The sequence below is a fragment of the Acinonyx jubatus genome, chromosome D3 (assembly GCF_027475565.1).
Source record: "Acinonyx jubatus isolate Ajub_Pintada_27869175 chromosome D3, VMU_Ajub_asm_v1.0, whole genome shotgun sequence".
Lineage (NCBI taxonomy): Eukaryota > Metazoa > Chordata > Mammalia > Carnivora > Felidae > Acinonyx > Acinonyx jubatus.
In genome coordinates, this window is record NC_069392.1 from 9,348,732 (window position 1) to 9,368,158 (window position 19,427).

A 19,427-nucleotide genomic window follows, 5' to 3' on the forward strand; every position below is an offset into this window, starting at 1 on the left:
AAACACAGTCTTTTTAGAATATGGAAATGCTAAAAATAATCTAGGAGCGTTGGCTGTGAAGAAGCTCACTATAAGGAGACAATATACACGCTTCATGCGGGGATCTCGGATGCAGTTCACTGAATGCAAGAAGCCACAGTGAAAAGACTGCACACCCTATGATGTGTGTATTTACGTGACATTCCGGAAAAAGCCAACTAGGGAAACAGAGATTTAAAAGGGGGTGGGGCGCCTGGGTGGCTCAGTCGGTTAAGCGTCTGTCTCTTGATTTTGGCTCAGGTCATGATCCCAGGGTCATGAGATCGAGCCCCTTGTCAGGCTCTGCACTGCACGTGGAGCCTACTTAAGATTCTCTCTCCTTCTTTCTCTGCCTCTCTCTCTCTCTCTCTCTCTCTCTCAAAGAAACAGAGATCACTGTTGCCAGGGGCTGGGGCAAAGGGTTGTGTACAAAGGGACACCATGGAAATTTGGGGATGATGGACATATTTTGTATCTTGATGGCAGTGCTGGTTACCTGACTAAACTCACAGAACTATACACTTTTATAAAGAGGGTGTATATACACCGTACTTCAATTTAAAAAAATTTTTACTTTTTAAAAGTCTTGATGCACGTATTAAAAGAAAAAAAAAAAGCAAGCAGTGAGCGCATAAGTGGAGTGAGTTCTGCAGGGCTGACACTGGCCTTCATCTGCACAGAGTGGTGTCCAGAGATCTGTCGTTAACCTGGTCCCTGGGGATGGTTGTTACTGGTTTTGCAGCAAGAGCAGTCGGTCTAAGATAATGCAGGGCTTTCGATAGCCCCCTGGCGACAGCACAAGTGACTGGGGGTGTCCCTGGCTTCATTTATTGCCTTGACGGAAAGAAGAGGTAAAGAGCAGGGAGCAGTCCAGATGAGCCTGACTCCTGGCTCCAAGCCCACTGCTGTCAGCTTGTCTACGCTTCCTAAGACCCAGATTCTTTCTGTAACGTGGGGATTAAAAGCATCATAATGCTTCGGGAATTCGATGAGCTATAATAATCCACGCAGAGCGCTTAGCACTGTGTCTGGTATATGGCCAAGTGCTCAGCAAATGGTAGTGGCTGCTGACGGCATTCTTATTAAGGGTTGTTTGGGAGTAATCACTGTTTTTCTTTGCTTCTGCTTAGGGCAAGCAAGCTTTGTGGACACCGAACAAAGTGGAAAACTGCCTGAATTTATGTCTAACCTGGCATGGGATTTTGCCATCAAAGAAGGGTTCCGGGTTTTCAAAGAGATGCCAGCCACGAAACCGTCAATGAGGTCCTATCACACTCAGGCTGGTCACAGTCCCTGCCGAGCACCTCAGGCGTGAGCAGTTATATCCCCTTTACAGAATCTTCCCTGGCTCATGCCTCAAAGGGAACTCTGGTTCTCTCTCCAGGGGGCCTTTCCCCACCAGTCAGGGAGCTGTATCAGTGACTAAAGCCATGACATGTGTACCCCGCTGAGTCAGAGCTTATGGAGTCACCAAGCCTCAGCAGAGGGATGGACCGCTTCCCTGCTGATTGAATATCTCAATGGAAAGCAGCGTATTGAGAGTTGGTAAGATGTCATTAACATGGTGGAACCCCAGCTCATTGACCAGACACGTCTGTTCCCCTCCTTAGCAGTGAAGAGACAAGAGGGCTGTAAAGAATTATCTTTGTTTTTCATCATCATCAGGAAAAGCTAGCTCTAGATTACTTGGTTTCCACTTCATTGCTTTCTCTGTGTGACCGTGTCATGGCCAGATACCTCAGCCCAGGCACAGGAACACCAGGTCTGTGGTTCATGCCCCCAGGACAGGCGGGCTTATTTTGTGCATATGTGAATTATGTAAATTTGAAACACGGTGATATAAAATACATCAGTTAATAAAGCCTCTTATTTTTAAAAGGTTTAATTACTTATTTTCAGAGAGAGAGAGAGAGAGAGAGAGAGAAACCTTGCACATACAGGGGAGGGCAAAGAGAGGGAGAGAGAATCACAAGAGTCTCCATGCTCTCAGTGCAGAGCCTGACGTGGGGCTCAATCCCATGAATCGTGAGGTCATGACCTGAGCCGAAACCAAGAGTCAGATGCTCAACTGCCTGAGTCACCCAGGTGCCCCAATAAAGTCTCTTTAAAGAACCCATAATGTCAAAAGTAAAGGGCTAAAGTCAACTGTAAACTGTTTCAGCCATTGAACAGAGTGACACTACTTTAGCTGATAATGGAAATACCTGCTTGTTCTTTGTCAGGGTGAGTCTTGGCTTGTGTTAGTTTTTAAGTTATTTGAGATCTTTAGGAGCACACATTTTGCAGCCATCATCTTTTTTTTCTTTTAATTTGTTTTTAACGTTTATTTTTGGAGAGAGAGACAGAGACAGAGTGCATTTCCTTTTCCAATGCTTCCGTGCCCTTGATAGAGAGAGACGGAGAGAGAGAGACGTGCCCTTTTGAGAGAGAGAGAGACAGAGACAGAGCATGAGCCAGGGAGGGACAGAGAGAGGGAGACACAGAGTCCGAAGTAGGTTCCAGGCTCTGAGATGTCAGCACAGAGCCCAAAAAGGGGCTCAACCATGAGATCATGACCTGAGCTGAAGTCGGACAATTAACCGACTGAGCCAGCCAGGCGCCCCAACCATCATCTACTTTTTAAGAAAATGGCATTATCACTTTTTTTCTGGTTACAAACCTATTGCAAAACCACCAAAGCTCAAACATGACGAGAGTAAGAAGAGTTCATAACATAGAAAGAGCTCTCTAAAATCCCTTGCCCTCTGAGATCATCGCTGTCAACAGCTCGGCGTGTTAGGCTCCCAGCTGCTTTTCTCTATTACATACCAACATATCATTCCTATGTTGTAATGGGATTGTTGTATACATTTGAATCTCCCACTTGCTTATTTAATTTAATGACATGTCAGTGCCTGGAGATGGACCTTCTAGGGTTTCTGCAGTGTGGGTGTACGTAATTTGTCTACCCTCCCCCTGGCTGAGGGATCCCATTGGTGTCTCAGTAGGCTAGGTCACTGGATCACTTAAGCAGGGAAGGACATTAGCTAGCTGCTGACATGGATAAGGAGGCTGAAGACCCAGCTTTAGAAGCCAAGGGAAGGCAGGCTGCAGAGGGTGTAGCCAAGGCTGTCATAAAAGCAGCCAGCTGGCTGGGAGATCTCAGGAAGCTTCCTCAGGACCCCAACTCAAAACTTTTAGATGGGAATTTTCAGCTGGCCGGGGAGCAGGGGAGTAGGTCTCATGGCCTCGCCTTTATTGCCTGGAAGCAGGGAGAAGGAGGGCATGTCTGGCCCCCTTTACTTTCTGCAGTAGGAGACTATACCTTGATCTCACTAAAATTTATGTAATGAAGGAGTCCTCCAGAATAAGAAGCGGGTTTGGATCCTTTGCAAGCAAGGTGCATTGAATGCTCTCACATACCTCTGTGTACATTTGTTTCTACAACAGGATAAATTCTTTGAAGTAAAAATACTGTCCAAGAATGAGACTATTTAGTGTTTTAATAAACATTGCCAAGGGTTTTTTTTTTTCAGATTTAAAAATTTTTAAGTAATCTCTACATCCAACATGGGGCTCAAACTCACAACCCCGAGATCAAGAGTCACACGCTCCACCGACTGAGCTCTCCAGGCGCCCCAAATATTGCCAACTTTTGATCACAAAGGTGCTTACTGCTCTAGGCTCCCATCATTAACGTGTGAATTGCCTCTCCCCTCCATGGCTGGCCAGAACATTTCAGGCTCTCACATGTGATGTAAGCCCATCAAGGGCATGGAAGCATTGGAAAAGGAAATGCGCACACAGCAAACACCTCCAGACTCTAAAAGGAATGCTGAGGAAAAACCGAGATTAGGGATCATTTTACTTCCAGTTATACCTGAATGGGAACATCGTGGAGATTGTGGGCAAAGCAGTGAAACTGTAGCTCAAGGCTTTTACCCCAAGTGTGGTCACTCCCGTAAATGGGAAGACATACGTAGCCATTTACGGTGTATTTCACAAATCCTGTGAGGTAAGCATTGTTAACCTCGATTTACAAGTAAGGAAATGGATGTGTCCAGGAACACAGCTAGGAATAACAGCGCCTGGATTCATGTCCAGATCTGCTGGGCTCAAATTCTGTGGGTCCCCCCACACAAACACAGGGAGATGATTAGATCCATTTCCTTATTCTTTCTCTTCAGAACTCCTGTGTTTTTCTCCTGCCCTATCCTGCTTTATTTGTTCAATAAATCTGCCCTTTTTCTCCTTGGTAATTGCACTCTGAGCTAATCAGCTTAATACAAACAATGAGACGAGTGCAGGTACGGATCCCGGAAGTACGTCATTAGACCAGGCTCCGTATAAATGCAAAAGCCAGGCCAGCTGGTGTCCTCCCAGTGAGAAGTGATGCTCATTATATTCACAATCGCTAACATTTAGTGCAGCCTGTCTGCTTCTGTGTCAGACACTTTGTATTCTACAGGTCATCTCAGATAATCTTTTTTTTTAAGTTTATTTGTTTATTTAGAGCAGGGGCAGACAGAAGGGAGAGAGGGAATCACTGTCCGCGCAGAGCTCGATGCAGGGCTCGAACCCACGAACCATGAGATCGTGACCTGAGCCAAAATCGAGAGTCAGATGCTTAACTGAGCCACCCAGGTGCCCCTCATCTCATTTCATCTTTACGGCAACCCAGATGAGTGGGCGTTGTGGACACTGATTGGGTTTGGGCAGCCTAGTGTTCATTCTTCTTTCTCGGTACAGCACCCCAGTTTCATTCGGGGGCATTCCTTCCCCTCCTTTGGATACAGTGGCAGAACTGTCAGTCCGGGTGCCAGCCCAGCCCTCCTTGGGCAAGAAGTGGGCACATGAGCCAAGCTAGCCCAGCCAGGCTCTCTGGAATTGGGAGAATGAACAGTATTTTCAAGAAAAAAACTTGGCACTTGCTCATTCCATAGCAGTGGGGCCCCGGCAGGACTGCTGAGTATCCTGTCCTGTGTGACCCTCTAGGGTACCTGGATCCCTGTTTATTTCTGAGCTTCATTCTCTAACCTGAGCTCCTGGTAACCTTTACACTCAGTTCTTTTTCCCCCCTTAGTTAGCCACAGTCAGTCTCTATTGCTACAACTCAATAGTCCTGACTGATAGGTGGGTAGTCATGTCCCATTTCACAGATGGAGAAACTGATCCCGTGGCTTGCCCAGCCAGGTGTGGCAGGGCTGACTCTGAACCAGGTAGTCTGACTGAAGGCCAGAGTTCCTGAACCCCAGGCTAGACTTCCTAGTTACTTGCCCGGGAGCTATGTTGAAAATTCTGGGGTTACTTGTCCAGGGAACAAAACTGCCCCTCAAAGGAAGCTGGTTCAGGGGCTGTCCCCACGCACCACATCACAGCAGCCACATATACTGGGCTTCTGTGAGTCTTCGGCCCCCACAGTTCCTTCTCTGTCATCTTTCAACAAAGGAGGTCCATGGCGGGGCTTCTGGAAGAACTTCCATGAGGGTGTCAGAGGGCAACTTGACTCGGAGGGAGCCCTTGCTCACACTTCCAGGGTATTTGAAGTTTTGAATATGGACATGGGAGTCACTATTATGCCTTCTCTTCTTGTCAGATACTTAATTGTTCTGCTCCAGATACATGGAGCTTCTGGTGCAATATGGCCCCAGGAGCAAACCCACTGACCAATACTGTCACTAGAAGGGAAGGCTGGCTCCTATTTTGCTATGACCCAGCCCCTGGCACCTGCTTGGGGCACCACCCCCTGGAGCTCTTCCTCATCAGACCAGATCCCTGTGGGGCCCCTCTGGGTGCAGGGAGCTGGGGTGGGGCTGGGTGGGAGGTTGAGAAGGGGGATGGGGAGGGGGGCCCTACCAGCTCTAGGCCGGCATGCTCTCGGGGTGCCTAATTAGTTCTCTTCCGTCCTAGAGGAGGGGGGTTTCCATGTAACAGATGGTCACAAGGGATGGATCTTGGGCATTTGGCCTGCAATTCATTTTTCAGTGACACTTCCATGGGTCTATTGATAAGTGCATATCTGCCCTGCTGTTGCCTGGGAAACAGGATGCAAAGGAGATTCTGTCTCTTCGCTCCCAGCAGAGGCAGCAAACCCTTCCTCAGTGCCACCCCCCCCAACCCTGCTGTGAGATCAGGTGCTACATCACAGCAGCTAGTGATAATCCAGCCCTTCATCATGCAGGAACTTTGCAGGGCCCTCTTTAAATGCTGTATGCACCTCACCTCCCAGGAGGTACAAATTGCCATCCCTGTCTTACAGAGGGGAAAACTAAGACCAGGAAGTGACTTGAGTCACTTGCCTAAGGTACTAGCCCCCCGCTCGCATGTAAACCCGGAGTGAAGGGTTGGCCTGATTCGGAACCCTGTGCCCATTATGTTGATGGAGCCCGTGGGGACAGCAGGACAGGTTGCCAGTGATAAAGTAGCAGCTTTCAGCCTCTTGTGTCTGAATTATATTTTCAACTCTACATGGTTTTAAAAAAAAATGTTTTTTTAATTGCTCTCATGATGTTGGATTCCTTCCTCACTGGGACGAAAACCAATAGCTCTCACTTCTGGTCAGGAACCTGCACGTACTCATCTGATTATGTGAAGTCTTAATGAGCTCGATCTGCTTGCTGGCATTGGCTCTCCTGGGCCAGGACTGCGTCTGCAAAGAGAGCCGAGGGCCCCGGGTGCCAGATGAGAGGGTCTGCCTCTCTCCTTTCCCTGGATCCCCGCTGCCAACTCGGTGTGTTTATGGGAAAAATAGACCCGCGTGCCCCAAGCCACTGGCTTCATGCTCTTGGTTCCCACGATACCCCGGGGACAAAAATCATCCCGTCTCTGACACAGTCTGGGCTAGAGAACGCTCCAGGTTAGCACCCGGGAGCAGCTCGCCTCTGTGTGTGGGTCTGGCCTGGGGAAGCGGCTCTGGGCAGCCCGTGCTCTGGCTCAGGACACGAAACCTCCAAGGGTATGATGACATTGGGAGGGTCACACGCTCCTGCATGTGATCTCCATACGTGAATATCAACTGCCAGGCAAATTTCAGACAGGTATTCACACTCTTTCTTCCCTTTTCTGAACTTAGAGGATAAGCAAGAATCTGAGGTGAGGAGGCCACACAGGACAGAGAAGTGCACTCTGCAAACCTTGTCTTCTAGGTCCCAGCGGACCGCTGACCTCCGGGCCTGGAGCGCCTCCCACAGAGCCTCTTTCTCTCCACTAACAGTATTCACATTTTAATTTTCAGTGTTTCCAGAGGATCACTACAGTGGTAGTCACACCCCACCAAGGAGTTTCAGTTCAAGGTAGAGTGATAACGTTTTAGAGAAGGAATGGCAAAATATGCGTGTAACATTATAAATCTGTGATTTATTGTCCCTCTTTAATAGGCTCCTTCCTACCCTCCCTTCCCCTTCAACCATGTCCCAGTTAGAAGGCTGAGTAAAGGACAGGACTGTTGCCAGCAGGTGACCTGAACTGAGGCAAGGGATAAACACACCCAAGGGAAACAGGCAGACAGACTGCTCAGTGGGAATCGCCTGGGGGTTTCAGTGGCCACGGTGGGTGAAGTCCCGTTTGAGCAGAGGGGACATGCCTGAGGAGAATACTGGTCAGGCTGGGCTTCGAGATTACCCAGAGAGGACTGAATCCCAGCAGCATCCACTGACGCATGCGGCTAACTGGGTACTTAGGGAGGGTCCTGGCGCTCAGGAAAGCCCACACTGAGTGCTTTCGTGTGTGCCCGCTCTGACCCAGAGCCACCTGTCTGTTTTGCCATTGGACCTCAAATCCTCACTGTTTTCTGAGAGCACTTAGCAGGTGAAACGAGATGATGTTCTTGCCAAGAAGCTGCGACCCTGTCTTTGCTTTGCATCTGTTACTTTTGAAGTTGGAAATTCAGAGCAGAATGGGTCTCAGTCTGTCGAGGTGATCAGAAGGAAAAGGCCAGCCTCTATGGCAGCGGAGGGCAAGTTCCAAGGTCCAAAGGGTCATGGGCTGGTGAGGACCACTTCTGCTCCTAGCTTATCTTCAAAATTCAGACACCAGAGAGAACCCATATTGGTGGTTTTTGTCCCTGGGGTTCTAGTGTCTAGCCCTAAATCACCCTTCTTGCCCAGCGTGTCCACAGAAAACTTTATTCTTTGATCCCCTCCAAGGTTGGAAGCCCACACAAAAGACAGAGCTATTGCTGGGAATGGTAATTCAAATCAGTGGCAGCGGTTTCACAAAAATGAAGCAAACCCTTGAGACCGAACAGACGTCTCACAGGAATCTCTGTACCAAGAATAAAAGGCCGTCCAATGTGTTTGGACTACCGAGCAAACCTTCTATGATTCACACCTGTTTGAGTTGAAGCTGACGAGTTCTTTTTTCTTTCAAAAGAAAGTGCTCCTCACAACTCAACACCAAAAACCCACAAATAATCCAATTAAAAATGGACAGAAGACATGAACGGATATCTTTCCCAAGAAGACATCCAGGTGGCCAAGAGACACATTAAAAGATGCTCAACACCACGGGAAATGCAAATCCAAATCACAATGTGATATCACCTCGCACCTCTCAGAATGGCTAAAATCAACAACACAAGAAACAACAGGTGTTGGCAAGGATGCGGAGAAAGGGGAATCCTCTTGCACTGTTGGTGGGAATGCACACTGGTGCAGTCGCTGTGGAAAACAGTATGGAGGTTCCTCAAAAAATTAAAAATAGAACTACCCTATGATCCAGTAATCACACAACTGGGTATTTACCCAAAGAATACAGAAACACTAATTCAAAGGGATACATGCCCCCCTATGTTTTATAGCAGCAGTATTTACAATAGCCAAACTATGGAAGCAGCCCAAGTGTCCATTGACTGATGAATGGATATAGAAGATGTGGTGTATATATACAACGGGATATTATTCAGCCATAAAAAGAATGAAATCTTGCCATTTGCAATGGACAGAGCTAGAGAGTATAATGCTCAGAGAAATCAGTCAGAGAAAGACAAATACCATATAAGTTCACTCATATGTGAAATTTAAGAAACAAAACAAAGGAAAAAGACAGATAGAGAGACAAACCAAGAAACAGACTCTTAACTATAGAGAACAAACTGATGGTTACCAGAGAGGAGGTGGGTGGGTGGGGGGATGAGTGTAATAGGTGATGGGGATTAAAGAGTACACTTATCAAGGGGCATCTGGTTGGCTCAGTTGGCAGAGCACGTGACTCTCCATCTTGAGGTCATGAGTTTAAGCCCCATGTTAGGCATGGAGCCTAATTAAAAAAGAAAAGAGTTCACATCATGATGAGCACTGTGTAATGTATGGAATTGCTGAATCACTATATTGTGCACCTGAAATTAATGTAACACTGTATGAGAATATCCTGGAATTAAAACGAGAAAAAAACACAAACAAAAAGATAAAGAAAAGAAAGTGCTCCTCTCTAAGGGCTCAGGTATGGTACTTCAGCCCCATCCTGTGCTGAAACTCAGACCAGCCTTCCCACAGAGCTGTTTGATCACACATGTCAGAAGTCTTCAGAAGGGGCACAGCACCAACATGGCAGTTCAACTCCTAGGAGTGGGCATGAGGGAATAAACAGGAGTCAACAAAAGATGTGACAATAGAGGGTTCACTTCAACACTGATTGTAAAAGCAAAATGTTGGGAACAACCTATAAGGAGATCAACTGGAGGCTGGTCAGGTAAATCCAAGTATGAGCTGCAGTGAAATTCCAAAATGATGCTGGAGGAACCTATTTCTTGACAAAGATGTTCACTATATGCTCTTAAATGGGAAAAAAAGCAGGCTACAAAGCAATATATAGAGTATGATCCCATTTTTGTAAAAAAATATATATATGTGTGTGTGTGTGTGTGTGTGTGTGTGTGTGTGTATGCATACAAAAAGTCTAGAAGGACATCCACCAAGTAACTAGAAGGGACTAGATGATTGGTATATTCTTATTTTCTCCCATAAAAAAACAAGGTTTAATTTATTTATTTGTTTAAGTAATCTCTATACCCAACATGGGTCTTGAACTCACAACCCTGAGATCAAGAGTCATAGGCTCTTCCAACTGAGCCATCTGGGCACCCCTTTCTCTTTTTTTATTTGAAAAGTATACTTTTTCTACCATGAGATACATTATTTGTGTAATTGTTTTTAGTTTTAAAAAAGAGAAAAAATTAAAAAAAAAAAAAAGAATCCCTTACAACCTTTTCTAATTGCTTGTGAGTTTCAGGCTCTAGAATCCCCACTGCAATAACCGACCACCAGGGGGCTCTGGCACTCCAACCTTGCTCCCAAGTGCCCTGCGGAGGTGAAGCTGGGCCACAGTGAGAGTGGGCATACTCCCCAGCCTGTGAGGAGCCCACAGTCACTACCTCATTTCCAGAACGTCTGGGCCAGATGCCAGTTCAGATCTAAAAACACTGTTCCAGGGGTGTCTGGGTGGCTCAGTCGGTTAAGCGTCCGACTTCGGCTCCGGTCATGATCTCAGGGTTGAGCCCGCGTCAAGCTCTGTGCTGCTGACAGCTAGGAACCTGGAGCCCACTTCAGATTCTGTGTCTCCCTCTCACTCTCTCTGCCCCTCCCCTGCTCACACTCTGTCTGTCTCTCTCTCTTAAAAATAAACATTAAAAAAAAATTTTTTTAAACACTGTTAGGCCTGGCAGCCAGGCCTGCCCAGAGGGGGCTGAACCGCTGGAGGAAAGGGATTCCTGGAAGTAATTTGTGCAGCCACCATGGTGACTAGCTCCACAGTGCATGTGAATATTGCCTGTGTCTGGATCTTCTCCCTGAAAACTGCCTGTGTGTGCCTCCACTATCTCCTCTGCAGGGCACCGGTGCCACGCCCACGGGCTGCCTCTCCTGTGTCCAAGGGTGAAGTCCGCAAGGCCTACGGGAAGCCCCTGGCAGACATCCATCGCCCGGTGGCTCGTGGAGATGCAGCCTGCCCGGCTGCTGGGGCAGAAAGCCGCCCACCTCATGGATGTGGCAGGGGATAAGACGAGAGGCTGAGGGGCCCCACGGATAATAAGGGCTTAGGCTGGGGTGAGGGAATCCATCCTGGGAATCTTAGACATTGACTCTTCCTTCCCCATTCAGGAAATCATGGAGAAAAAGCTTGGCTCCTTGACACTAATAACTTTGCTTTAATTCTGCTTGGAAGTATTTAGGCAGCTTTTCAAAACTGGAAAAGGGACAATTAAAGAGTTCTGAACTTTCTGTTTACTGGCCTGGTGAACTTCTGTCCAAGACAATGGGCCAATGCGTCCACGTGCCCCCCTGCCTCCCTGCCCCCTTATGCCTACTTTAGCTGTGTCCAGCCTGGACTTCCAGGCCTTGTTGGTGCAGTGTCAGGCAAACCGCACCAACAAAGGAACTAACCAAAAGAGAAGATTTATTTTCAAGCATGACATGATTCCTTAAGCAGATCTTTCCGAGAACTTCTCATGGGCAGGCACGATGCCCACATTGACCCTTCCTTCTCCAGCTCTTCACGGGGCAGCCTCTGCCCCTTAGCTGAGAGGCCTCAGTGGTTGGGGAGGGCAGCCCAGGCTCGAGTTCCTGGTTCCCCGGCACTCTTGTGCCAGATACGGAGGAGGCTCTCAGGGGCCTCCCTCGAACGCCCGACCCAGGGCAGATCCTTGTGGCTCAGTTCCCCAGAGTCCTGGCTGGCCGTAGGCCATTGTCAGGTTGGAGACCGAGCTGGCTGTGACCCTGAGGGAAGCATGTGCCCCTCCATGTGCTGCCTTCTGTGTGTGCTGGTGGTGCTCCCTGTCATCTGGGGAAAACATCCACATTCCCACGTTTCCAAGCCTGTCCTTGGCTAAGCACTTGCTCACACAACATCCTGAGTCACCCTCGCAGTCACCACCACTGAGGCCTCCACCCCATCTCACTAGATGCTGGGCATACCCCACGCACCAGGCAGGGGCTGCCTTACAGAGCTTGTGGTCCAGCGGACCTCAGGTCTCTCCTCTGAGCTGTTGTTTCTACTCCTCGTAAAACTGATTTTTCTTCCAAGCGGTCTGCCCTCAGGTTGTGCCCTTCTAACCACATCTCCTCGTCCTTGCAGGCTGCAGCTTTTCTTTTTAATTTTTTTTAATGTTTATTTATTTTTGAGAGGGAGAGAGAGAAAGAGCACGGGCGTGCGCGCAAGTGGGGGAGGGGCAGAGAAAGAGGGAGACACAGACTCTGAAGCAGGCTCCAGGCTCTGAGCTGTCAGCACAGAGCCTGACACGGGGCTCGAACTCACGAACCTTGAGATCATGACCTGAGCCGAAGTCAGAGGCTTAACCAACTGAGCCACCCAAGCACCCCAGGAGGCTGCAGCTTTAGATATTGCCATGATGAAGGTGGTAGTCTTGTCCTAGGCCTACCAGGTGGCTGATGGCACTATTCCGGTGAGCACAGACTGTGGACTGCTGGCTCGTTTGAACTTCTCTTGCCTTCAGCTGCCCAACATGTAAACTCGGTCCGCTGCTTATTGTGACACGATCACTACGCATGTGATTTCTGTTTCCCCCTGGAACCAACCCTAAAAGGGAGACCCACTCCTACCCCATTTAATATGAGGAAACAGAGGCACAGAAAAATGAAATGACTTGTCTAGGTCACTCAGCCTGCAAGTATCTGATCTCAGATTTTTGGGAACCTAGGTCCTCATTACAACAAAGCCTGGCCTCCTAATCATTCAGTGATGCCTCCTTCCCAAATCTTAACCTGGAGATTTCCTGGCATCAGAAGTCACCTAGTGGAGTGGATTTGGGGAGTCTGGTGTCCATGGGGATGGCAGGTGTGGCCCCACCTGAAGTTTTCCAGAACATTAGTTATCATGCAGGTGTCAGACATCCCTAGGAAAACAGCTGTTATGAGCGGTTCTGAGCCATTACGAGCAGGCCCTTGTTCCTGGGGCCCTCGGATAGGGGCTTACCCAGGGTTCCTCCTTCCCGCCTTGGGTCTTCCAGGCCTTCGGAGGAGCAGGGCTGAGCACTAACTACCTCTCGGCTCAGTTCTTCGCCGGGGCCCCTGTGCTGCACTTTGCCAACAGCCTTGATGAGGTGCAGCGGGCAGCGGTGGCCAAGGTGGAGTCTAAGTGCCGTCTTCACGTCAGCAGGACTGTAGCAACGGGACCTGTGTTGTTGTGCCTGCAGTGCCCAAAACTTTAGGGGACGTGCCCTGAAAGGTGTGGTATGTGTGATTCTTGCACCCTGCCCGGCAGCTCCATCCTGGGACAGTCACTGTGAACTCAACCTTTTTGGGGCCCCACAGAAGACATTTCTGTGACTTTGCTGTTTCAGGCAAGGAGGAAGGGGATTCCCTGTGAGCTGAATGGGTTTCATACAGAGCCTGGAAAGCTGGGTACCAGACTGCGTGCCAGACTGGGAAGTCGATGCCTCCTTTCTGTCTGGCAGTAGGGTGTAAAGGCTGTGGGAATCTGGACAAATATTAGGAGCCCTGCTGAGGCAGTGTGACTGTGAGCTTCCTGCCCCTTAGCGTCCTCCCCAGCAAGCATGGGGCAGCCATCACTGGCCACAGCCTAAGGACCCAGGGCTACAGCACTCCTGGGAAAATGAAATGAACCAAAATCATGAAGCCACTGGCATCTGATTTTCTTCGTTTGAATGTCCATGGCCCAGAACACTAATTAAGACAATATTTTGGAAAGGGACACAAAAGAGGAAAAAAGTACATCAGAGAGACTTTGTGAATGTTCGTTCTCAAAAGGAATTGAGAATAAAGGTTCATGCCACAGTCCCTCTGTCTCTGTGCATCAGTCCCATCCTGACACTTGTATTTATGTAGGATCCTACCGAGTGCATTGGCCTCTACACATGGGGCATGCAGATGTTGTGACCTCTGGTAGATCCTGGATCAGCCACCTCACTGACACTCATGTAAATGTCACCAAAGGAATAAGCTTTCTGTGTGTGAGGACCCCTGCAACTTCCACACATTTCCATCTGCTTCAGAGTCACATGGTATTTGGGGGGAGGGGAGATGGCAGGTGACATGACATCACAATTAAGAGAGCAATATCCTCCTCTTGGGGAAAAGTAGAAATGCTCACCTGCTTGAGGTCTGAGTTCTTTGAGACATAGGTGAGCCGTGAGCCCAGCTGGCATGCAGAAATAAGCCACTGGCTATTCGGACCCAGTCTGCTAATCATAATTTGTGATGATGTGACCAACAGCTACCTTCCCCTTTTCAGGTTGGTCCAGATGGGTAGGGACTGCCTGCCTGATCAGCTGCATTGCAGACTTGACCTCCAGTAGGGCAGTGCTTTACCCAAGAGAGTGTCTGCCAGCTAGAGCCCGGGCTGTGCCATCAGTCTATTGGAGAGTCTTGGGTGGCTTGTGAAAGGGCTCCCCAGACATTTTTGCCCCAGCAGTCTGGGGAGGCAAGCCCTTCTCAACCACACTGCTTGCTTCTCATGAAAGGTCAAGTTCAATTCAGACACCCAAACCAACTACCATTACAACACTAGCCACCCTGGCAAACAATCTTTTGTAGATGCTGGCAGGGTTCTAGCATAGCCCGAATCCTTGCCTCCAGCCACAGGAGGGAGGAGGTCATTTTAAAAAAGGAAGTGCCGGGGCGCCTGGGTGGCTCAGTCAGTTAAGCAGCCGACTTCGGCTCAGGTCATGATCTCACGGTCCGTGAGTTCGAGCCCCGCGTCTGGCTCTGTGCTGACAGCTCAGAGCCCGGAGCCTGTTTCAGATTCTGTGTCTCCCTCTCTCTCTGACCCTCCCCCGTTCATGCTCTGTCTCTCTCTGTCTCAAAAATAAATAAACGTTAAAAAAAAAAATTTAAAAAAAAAGGAAGTGCCAAAAAAAAAAAAAAAAGGAAGTGCCTTGGCTAGTGGCTTGGCCTATCACATGGCCCTCAGAATTTCTCTCATGGTCTCCGAAGCTAACCTTGCTTGTTAAGGGATGAAAATACAAGCCGTGCTATGGGATGGCCTCACGTCTCCCTCAGATACTCTGCTGCAAAGGCTGGAGGCACTCAGGCAGGACCCTAAATGCAGCCCAAAGAATGACAAGTCATGGAAGTCTCTGAGACAGAACCTCCAGCAGCCCCTCACTCGGAGGCTCCAGTGCTATTAGAAATCCCACTCACCAACGTTAACTGCATCCTGACTCTGGGCCTGGCATGGTCTAGCCCTTGGGGCATGTTCAGGTAAACAAAACAGGAGTTCACATCTCACTGGAGGATGGCAGTGAGTATCCCAAGACCGTGGTGGGTGATGTGGTAGGCACGGTTGGGCAGTTGGATGGTTGGGGCTCTTGGGAGCTCGTTCCAGAAGATGCATTTGAGCCACTGCTGCATGACAAGAACAGGCAGGCAAGGGTACTCCAGAAGAAGAAGGGGCAAATGCAGAGGCCCTGGTGAGCAGCCCGGTATGTCTGGGGTAAGGAGCAGAGCCAATAGAAATGTCATATTACACGGGGCCTCAAGGCCTTGGTCAGGAGTTTGGCAATGATTCTAAATGTGACAAAGTGGTGAGTTTAGAAAGTGGTGTGATGTGGCTTGATTTGAGTTTTAAAGAGATCCTTCTGTTCTCCAAAGTTCCCCAGGATGAAGAAAGAATAAAGGAAAATTATAGCTGGCTTAAAGTTCCCTAACACTGCACACAGCTCTAAAAGAACCACCTGTGAAAATTAAAAAAAAAAAAAAAAAAAAAAAAGGAAGTGGGGGCAGGGCCTTAAGAAGAGACAGAGCAAAGGATCCAAAGAATATAGGAAATCTAATCTGGTGCTAATTTGATGTTTTTTCCACCTTCAACAAACAATCGACACTTCTACTAGGCCAAATGTACTAACTAATGGCATGATGCTCTCAGCCCTGTGCTTCTCAGGAGTGGGAGTCAATGTGTGGTTGTGGGTGTGTGTTTGGGCATGAACAAGCTTGGCATGGTAATGATAGTACCTGACCAGTTTTACTTGTGGCATACTAAACACCTTGCCATCATCCCTACGTGGCTGGACCTGTCTTCTCAGCTGTGGGAAAGGGAGAAACACGTGATCATAATAGCCGACGATTTTTCCTTCTCACAGCAATATTCTATCCAGGGCAACTGAACACGTACTCCTCTGTTCCTCTCTTGACAAGCACTGGGGGCTGGATTTCTGTAGGGCTGGACCCTCCCTAGCGATCCAGTGGCAGTCAGATGTCCACACGGTTCCACCAGGACTGACAACTGAGGCAGGGGCTTTGAGGCCTCCCTGTTCTGCCTCCTCCTCATTCTCCCTGCAGCAACTCGTGGGCTTGGCACCCACAGGCTGCCTGTGCTCTCCCAAGCCCTGATTTTGGATACTGTCAGATCATTCCAGAATAATCACAAAGAAGCTGAAAGAAAGACTGAATCCCAGGCAATTGGCCTGGCTGGCCCCCCCCCCCCCCCCCCCCCAGCTCAAGACAGCAGCTGGAAATGATCTCACAGGCTCTGTGATCTCCATCACATACCCCATCTGAGAGTCCTCACTGGTGGCTCAGAGATGGCCCATGTCCGTCAGCACCCGGGGCTCCAGAGCTCCCCAGGGATGACTGGGCATGCCAGGGCCATGTTGCCACTTGCCCCTCTGCAGCCACAGTGAAACCCTGTGGAAGCCCAGGGCTGAAGCAATGGTTGAACACCTCTGAGACATCTTAGTTGGTATTTACACCGCCCTCTGTGCTGCCACATGGCTACAGACTTGTATCCTCTGTCAGTCTCGCTATGGTATGAGTATCAGAGCGCACAGATGGAGGAGTCCCAGACTCCAGCAACCATCATAATAGCCGACGATTTTTCCTGGGGTCCAAACCTGTGATCTGTTGGACAAGTACTCTGGAAGCAGAGTTTCTTTTGACCAAGATGGCTGAGTAGAGAAATGGCTTCTGGGAATTCTGTATCATAGCAGCACTATATAGATAACACAGCATAAAGAGCTGTCAAAGATCACCTGGTCACCCAGGGTCACCTGGGTGGCTCTGTCAGTGGAGTGTCTGATTTCGACTCAGGTCATGATCTCACAGTTCGTGGGTTTGAGCCCCACAACTGGCTGGGCTCTGTGCTGACAGCTCAGAGCCTGGAGCCTGTTTCAGATTCTGTGTCTCCCTCTCTCTGACCCTCCCCCATTCATGCTCTGTCTCTCTCTGTCTCAAAAATAAATAAACATTAAAAAAAATAAAAAATAAAAAATAATCTGAGGGGCGTGTGGGTGGCTCAGTGGGTTGAGCAACAGGTCATGGTCTCCTAATCCTTGGGATCAAGTACCCCGTGTTGGACTCTGCGCTGACAGTGAGAAGCCTGCTTGACATTCTCTCTCTCTCCCACTCTGCCCCTCCCCCACTTGCTCTCTCTCTGTCTCAAAATAAATAAACAGTAAAAAAAAAATAAAAAAATAATAAAACAAAAGATAATCTGAGTGGAAGAGCCTTTCTAGGCATGACATAAAAGCCAGAGACATAAAAGAAAACACTGGAGAGGGGCACCTGGCTGGCTCAGTCGGAAGAACGTGCAACTCTTGATCTTGGAGTTGTGGGTTGGAGCCCCACGTTGGGTGTGGAGATTACTTAAATAAGTAAATAAACTTAAAAAAAAAAAAAACCAAAACAGTGGACAGCCCCTCCTACAACAACAACAACAAAACCTTTAAGACAAAAACAAAACCAAAGAAGGCATAAGCTAAGTAAAAAGATCAATGATGATGACAGAAAATATTTGGATCATATATGAAATGACCAAATGTTCATTGCATTGATATATAGAAAGCAGCTAGAAATCAGTTTTAAAGAAACCAACAACAATCCAATAAAAAACTGAGCAAGGTACCTGAATGGTTCATTTGTAGCAGAGGAAGAATGCAGGACTTCATACAGGCAAAGATGTTCAAGCTCACTCCTAGGAAGGGAAATGCAAATTAATGCGAGAGTGAATTGCTACTTTTCACCTATATGATTAATAAAGCTTTAAAAAGTCTGATAAATTGTATTGCTGAGGGTGTGAGGAAACTCATATGTGACGGCGTGGGGCAGTTGTAAGTTAATCAAGCCTCTACAGAGGGTAATACAGCAATATCTAAAGTAAACCCTGGAACAACACAGGAGTTAGGAGTGTAGATCCCCCTACAGAGTCAAAAATCCACATGTAACTTTTGACTCCCCCAGCACTTAACTATTAATAGCCCACTGTTGACCAGAAGACTTATTGATGACATAAAGAGTCAATTGACACATATTTTGTATGTTATATGTATTATGTACTGCATTCATACAATAAAGTAGGATACAGAAAATGTTAAGAAAATCATAAGGAAAAGAAAATATATTTACAGTACTGTAAAAAATCTGCATCTAAAGTGGACTTGCACGGTTCAAACCCGTGTTGTTCAAGAGCCGATGTGTAAATTTAAATTGTAAATATCCTTTATCAGCTCCATTTCTACAAATTTCCCAAGTAAGTCAAAGATACACATTTTGGCATTGTTTATAATGGCCCGAGATTGGAAACAACCTAAAAATCCATCCTTGGGGAATTCATTAAATAAAAATGGTACATGAATCCAGTGGAATTCTGTGTAACTGTTTAAGAGCATGGAGACACCTTCCTTGTGTGAGGGTGAAGAACCATCTCCCACACGTATTATTAGGTGAAAAAAACAGGATGTCTTGAAGAAAGGAAGGTGGCGGCCTGAGGGCTGCTTTCAGAAAAGAGTGCGGTTCACTTTTCAGTTTATCTCTGCAGCTGATCTCCAAACCTATTGCCCCCTCTTCCTGGGCACACAGCTCATTTTCCAGACTCCTTTATCTGGAGGAATGGCCAAGCGACTAAATTCTAGCCAGTAAACAGGCTCAGCCATAAAAACTCCCTATGTGCCATCTTTAACGCATTTTTCTCCTCTGGGTGTCTGAAATGACGCTGAGCTCCCCAGTGACTTTGGGAATCACGTCTGAACATCAGAGTCATACAAAGAAAAGAGCCTGGGTCCCTGGGCTTCTGTCTGGAGGGGAACATCTGTGTGAGACTCGAAGTGAATTGGGACTGTATTGTGTTTGGTTACTGGAACTCCGTGGCATATCTGTTATAGCAGCTCTGTTAATTATTTACCCTTTTGATACCATGTTAGCTCTTCAAAGCAAAGCAAAGCAAAGCAAAGCAAAACACACACACACACACACACACACACACACACACTGTGAGTCTCCTTCAGACCTTAGATCAACAACTTTGCCTGGTATTTAATCCCTGGTCAACCTCTTCAGCTTCCGCTCCAGGGGCAAGAGCCTCAACAGCAAGGCAGACACCTGCAGGTTTCTTCACCTCCTCCTCCTGCTTTTGTTGGTATTATCTGGTTGAAATGCACACATCTGACCCTGCGTCCATCCCCCTTCCTAGCAAACCTCCTCTGATTCCTCCCTGTTCTCCCCACTGTCCTGCTCCAGAATGTCCCCTGA

At 48.0% G+C, this 19,427-nt stretch overlaps 1 protein-coding gene across 3 annotated transcripts in view; it reads left to right on the forward strand.

Moving 5' to 3' along the window:
- ACAD10 (acyl-CoA dehydrogenase family member 10) overlaps positions 1–11,196 on the forward strand; it is a 51,151-nt gene extending 39,955 nt beyond the window's left edge. For 2 of the 3 annotated variants that reach the window (XM_027044297.2, XM_027044299.2), the window contains one exon: positions 1,149–1,896. In XM_027044297.2, coding sequence (XP_026900098.2) covers positions 1,149–1,333 — 185 coding nt within the window. In that variant the 3' untranslated portion in view covers positions 1,334–1,896. Of the gene's footprint in view, positions 1–1,148; positions 1,897–10,821 lie in introns of those variants that run through there. The other variant, XM_027044298.2, reaches the window with a different exon arrangement.
- Positions 11,197–19,427: the final 8,231 nt, after the last annotated feature.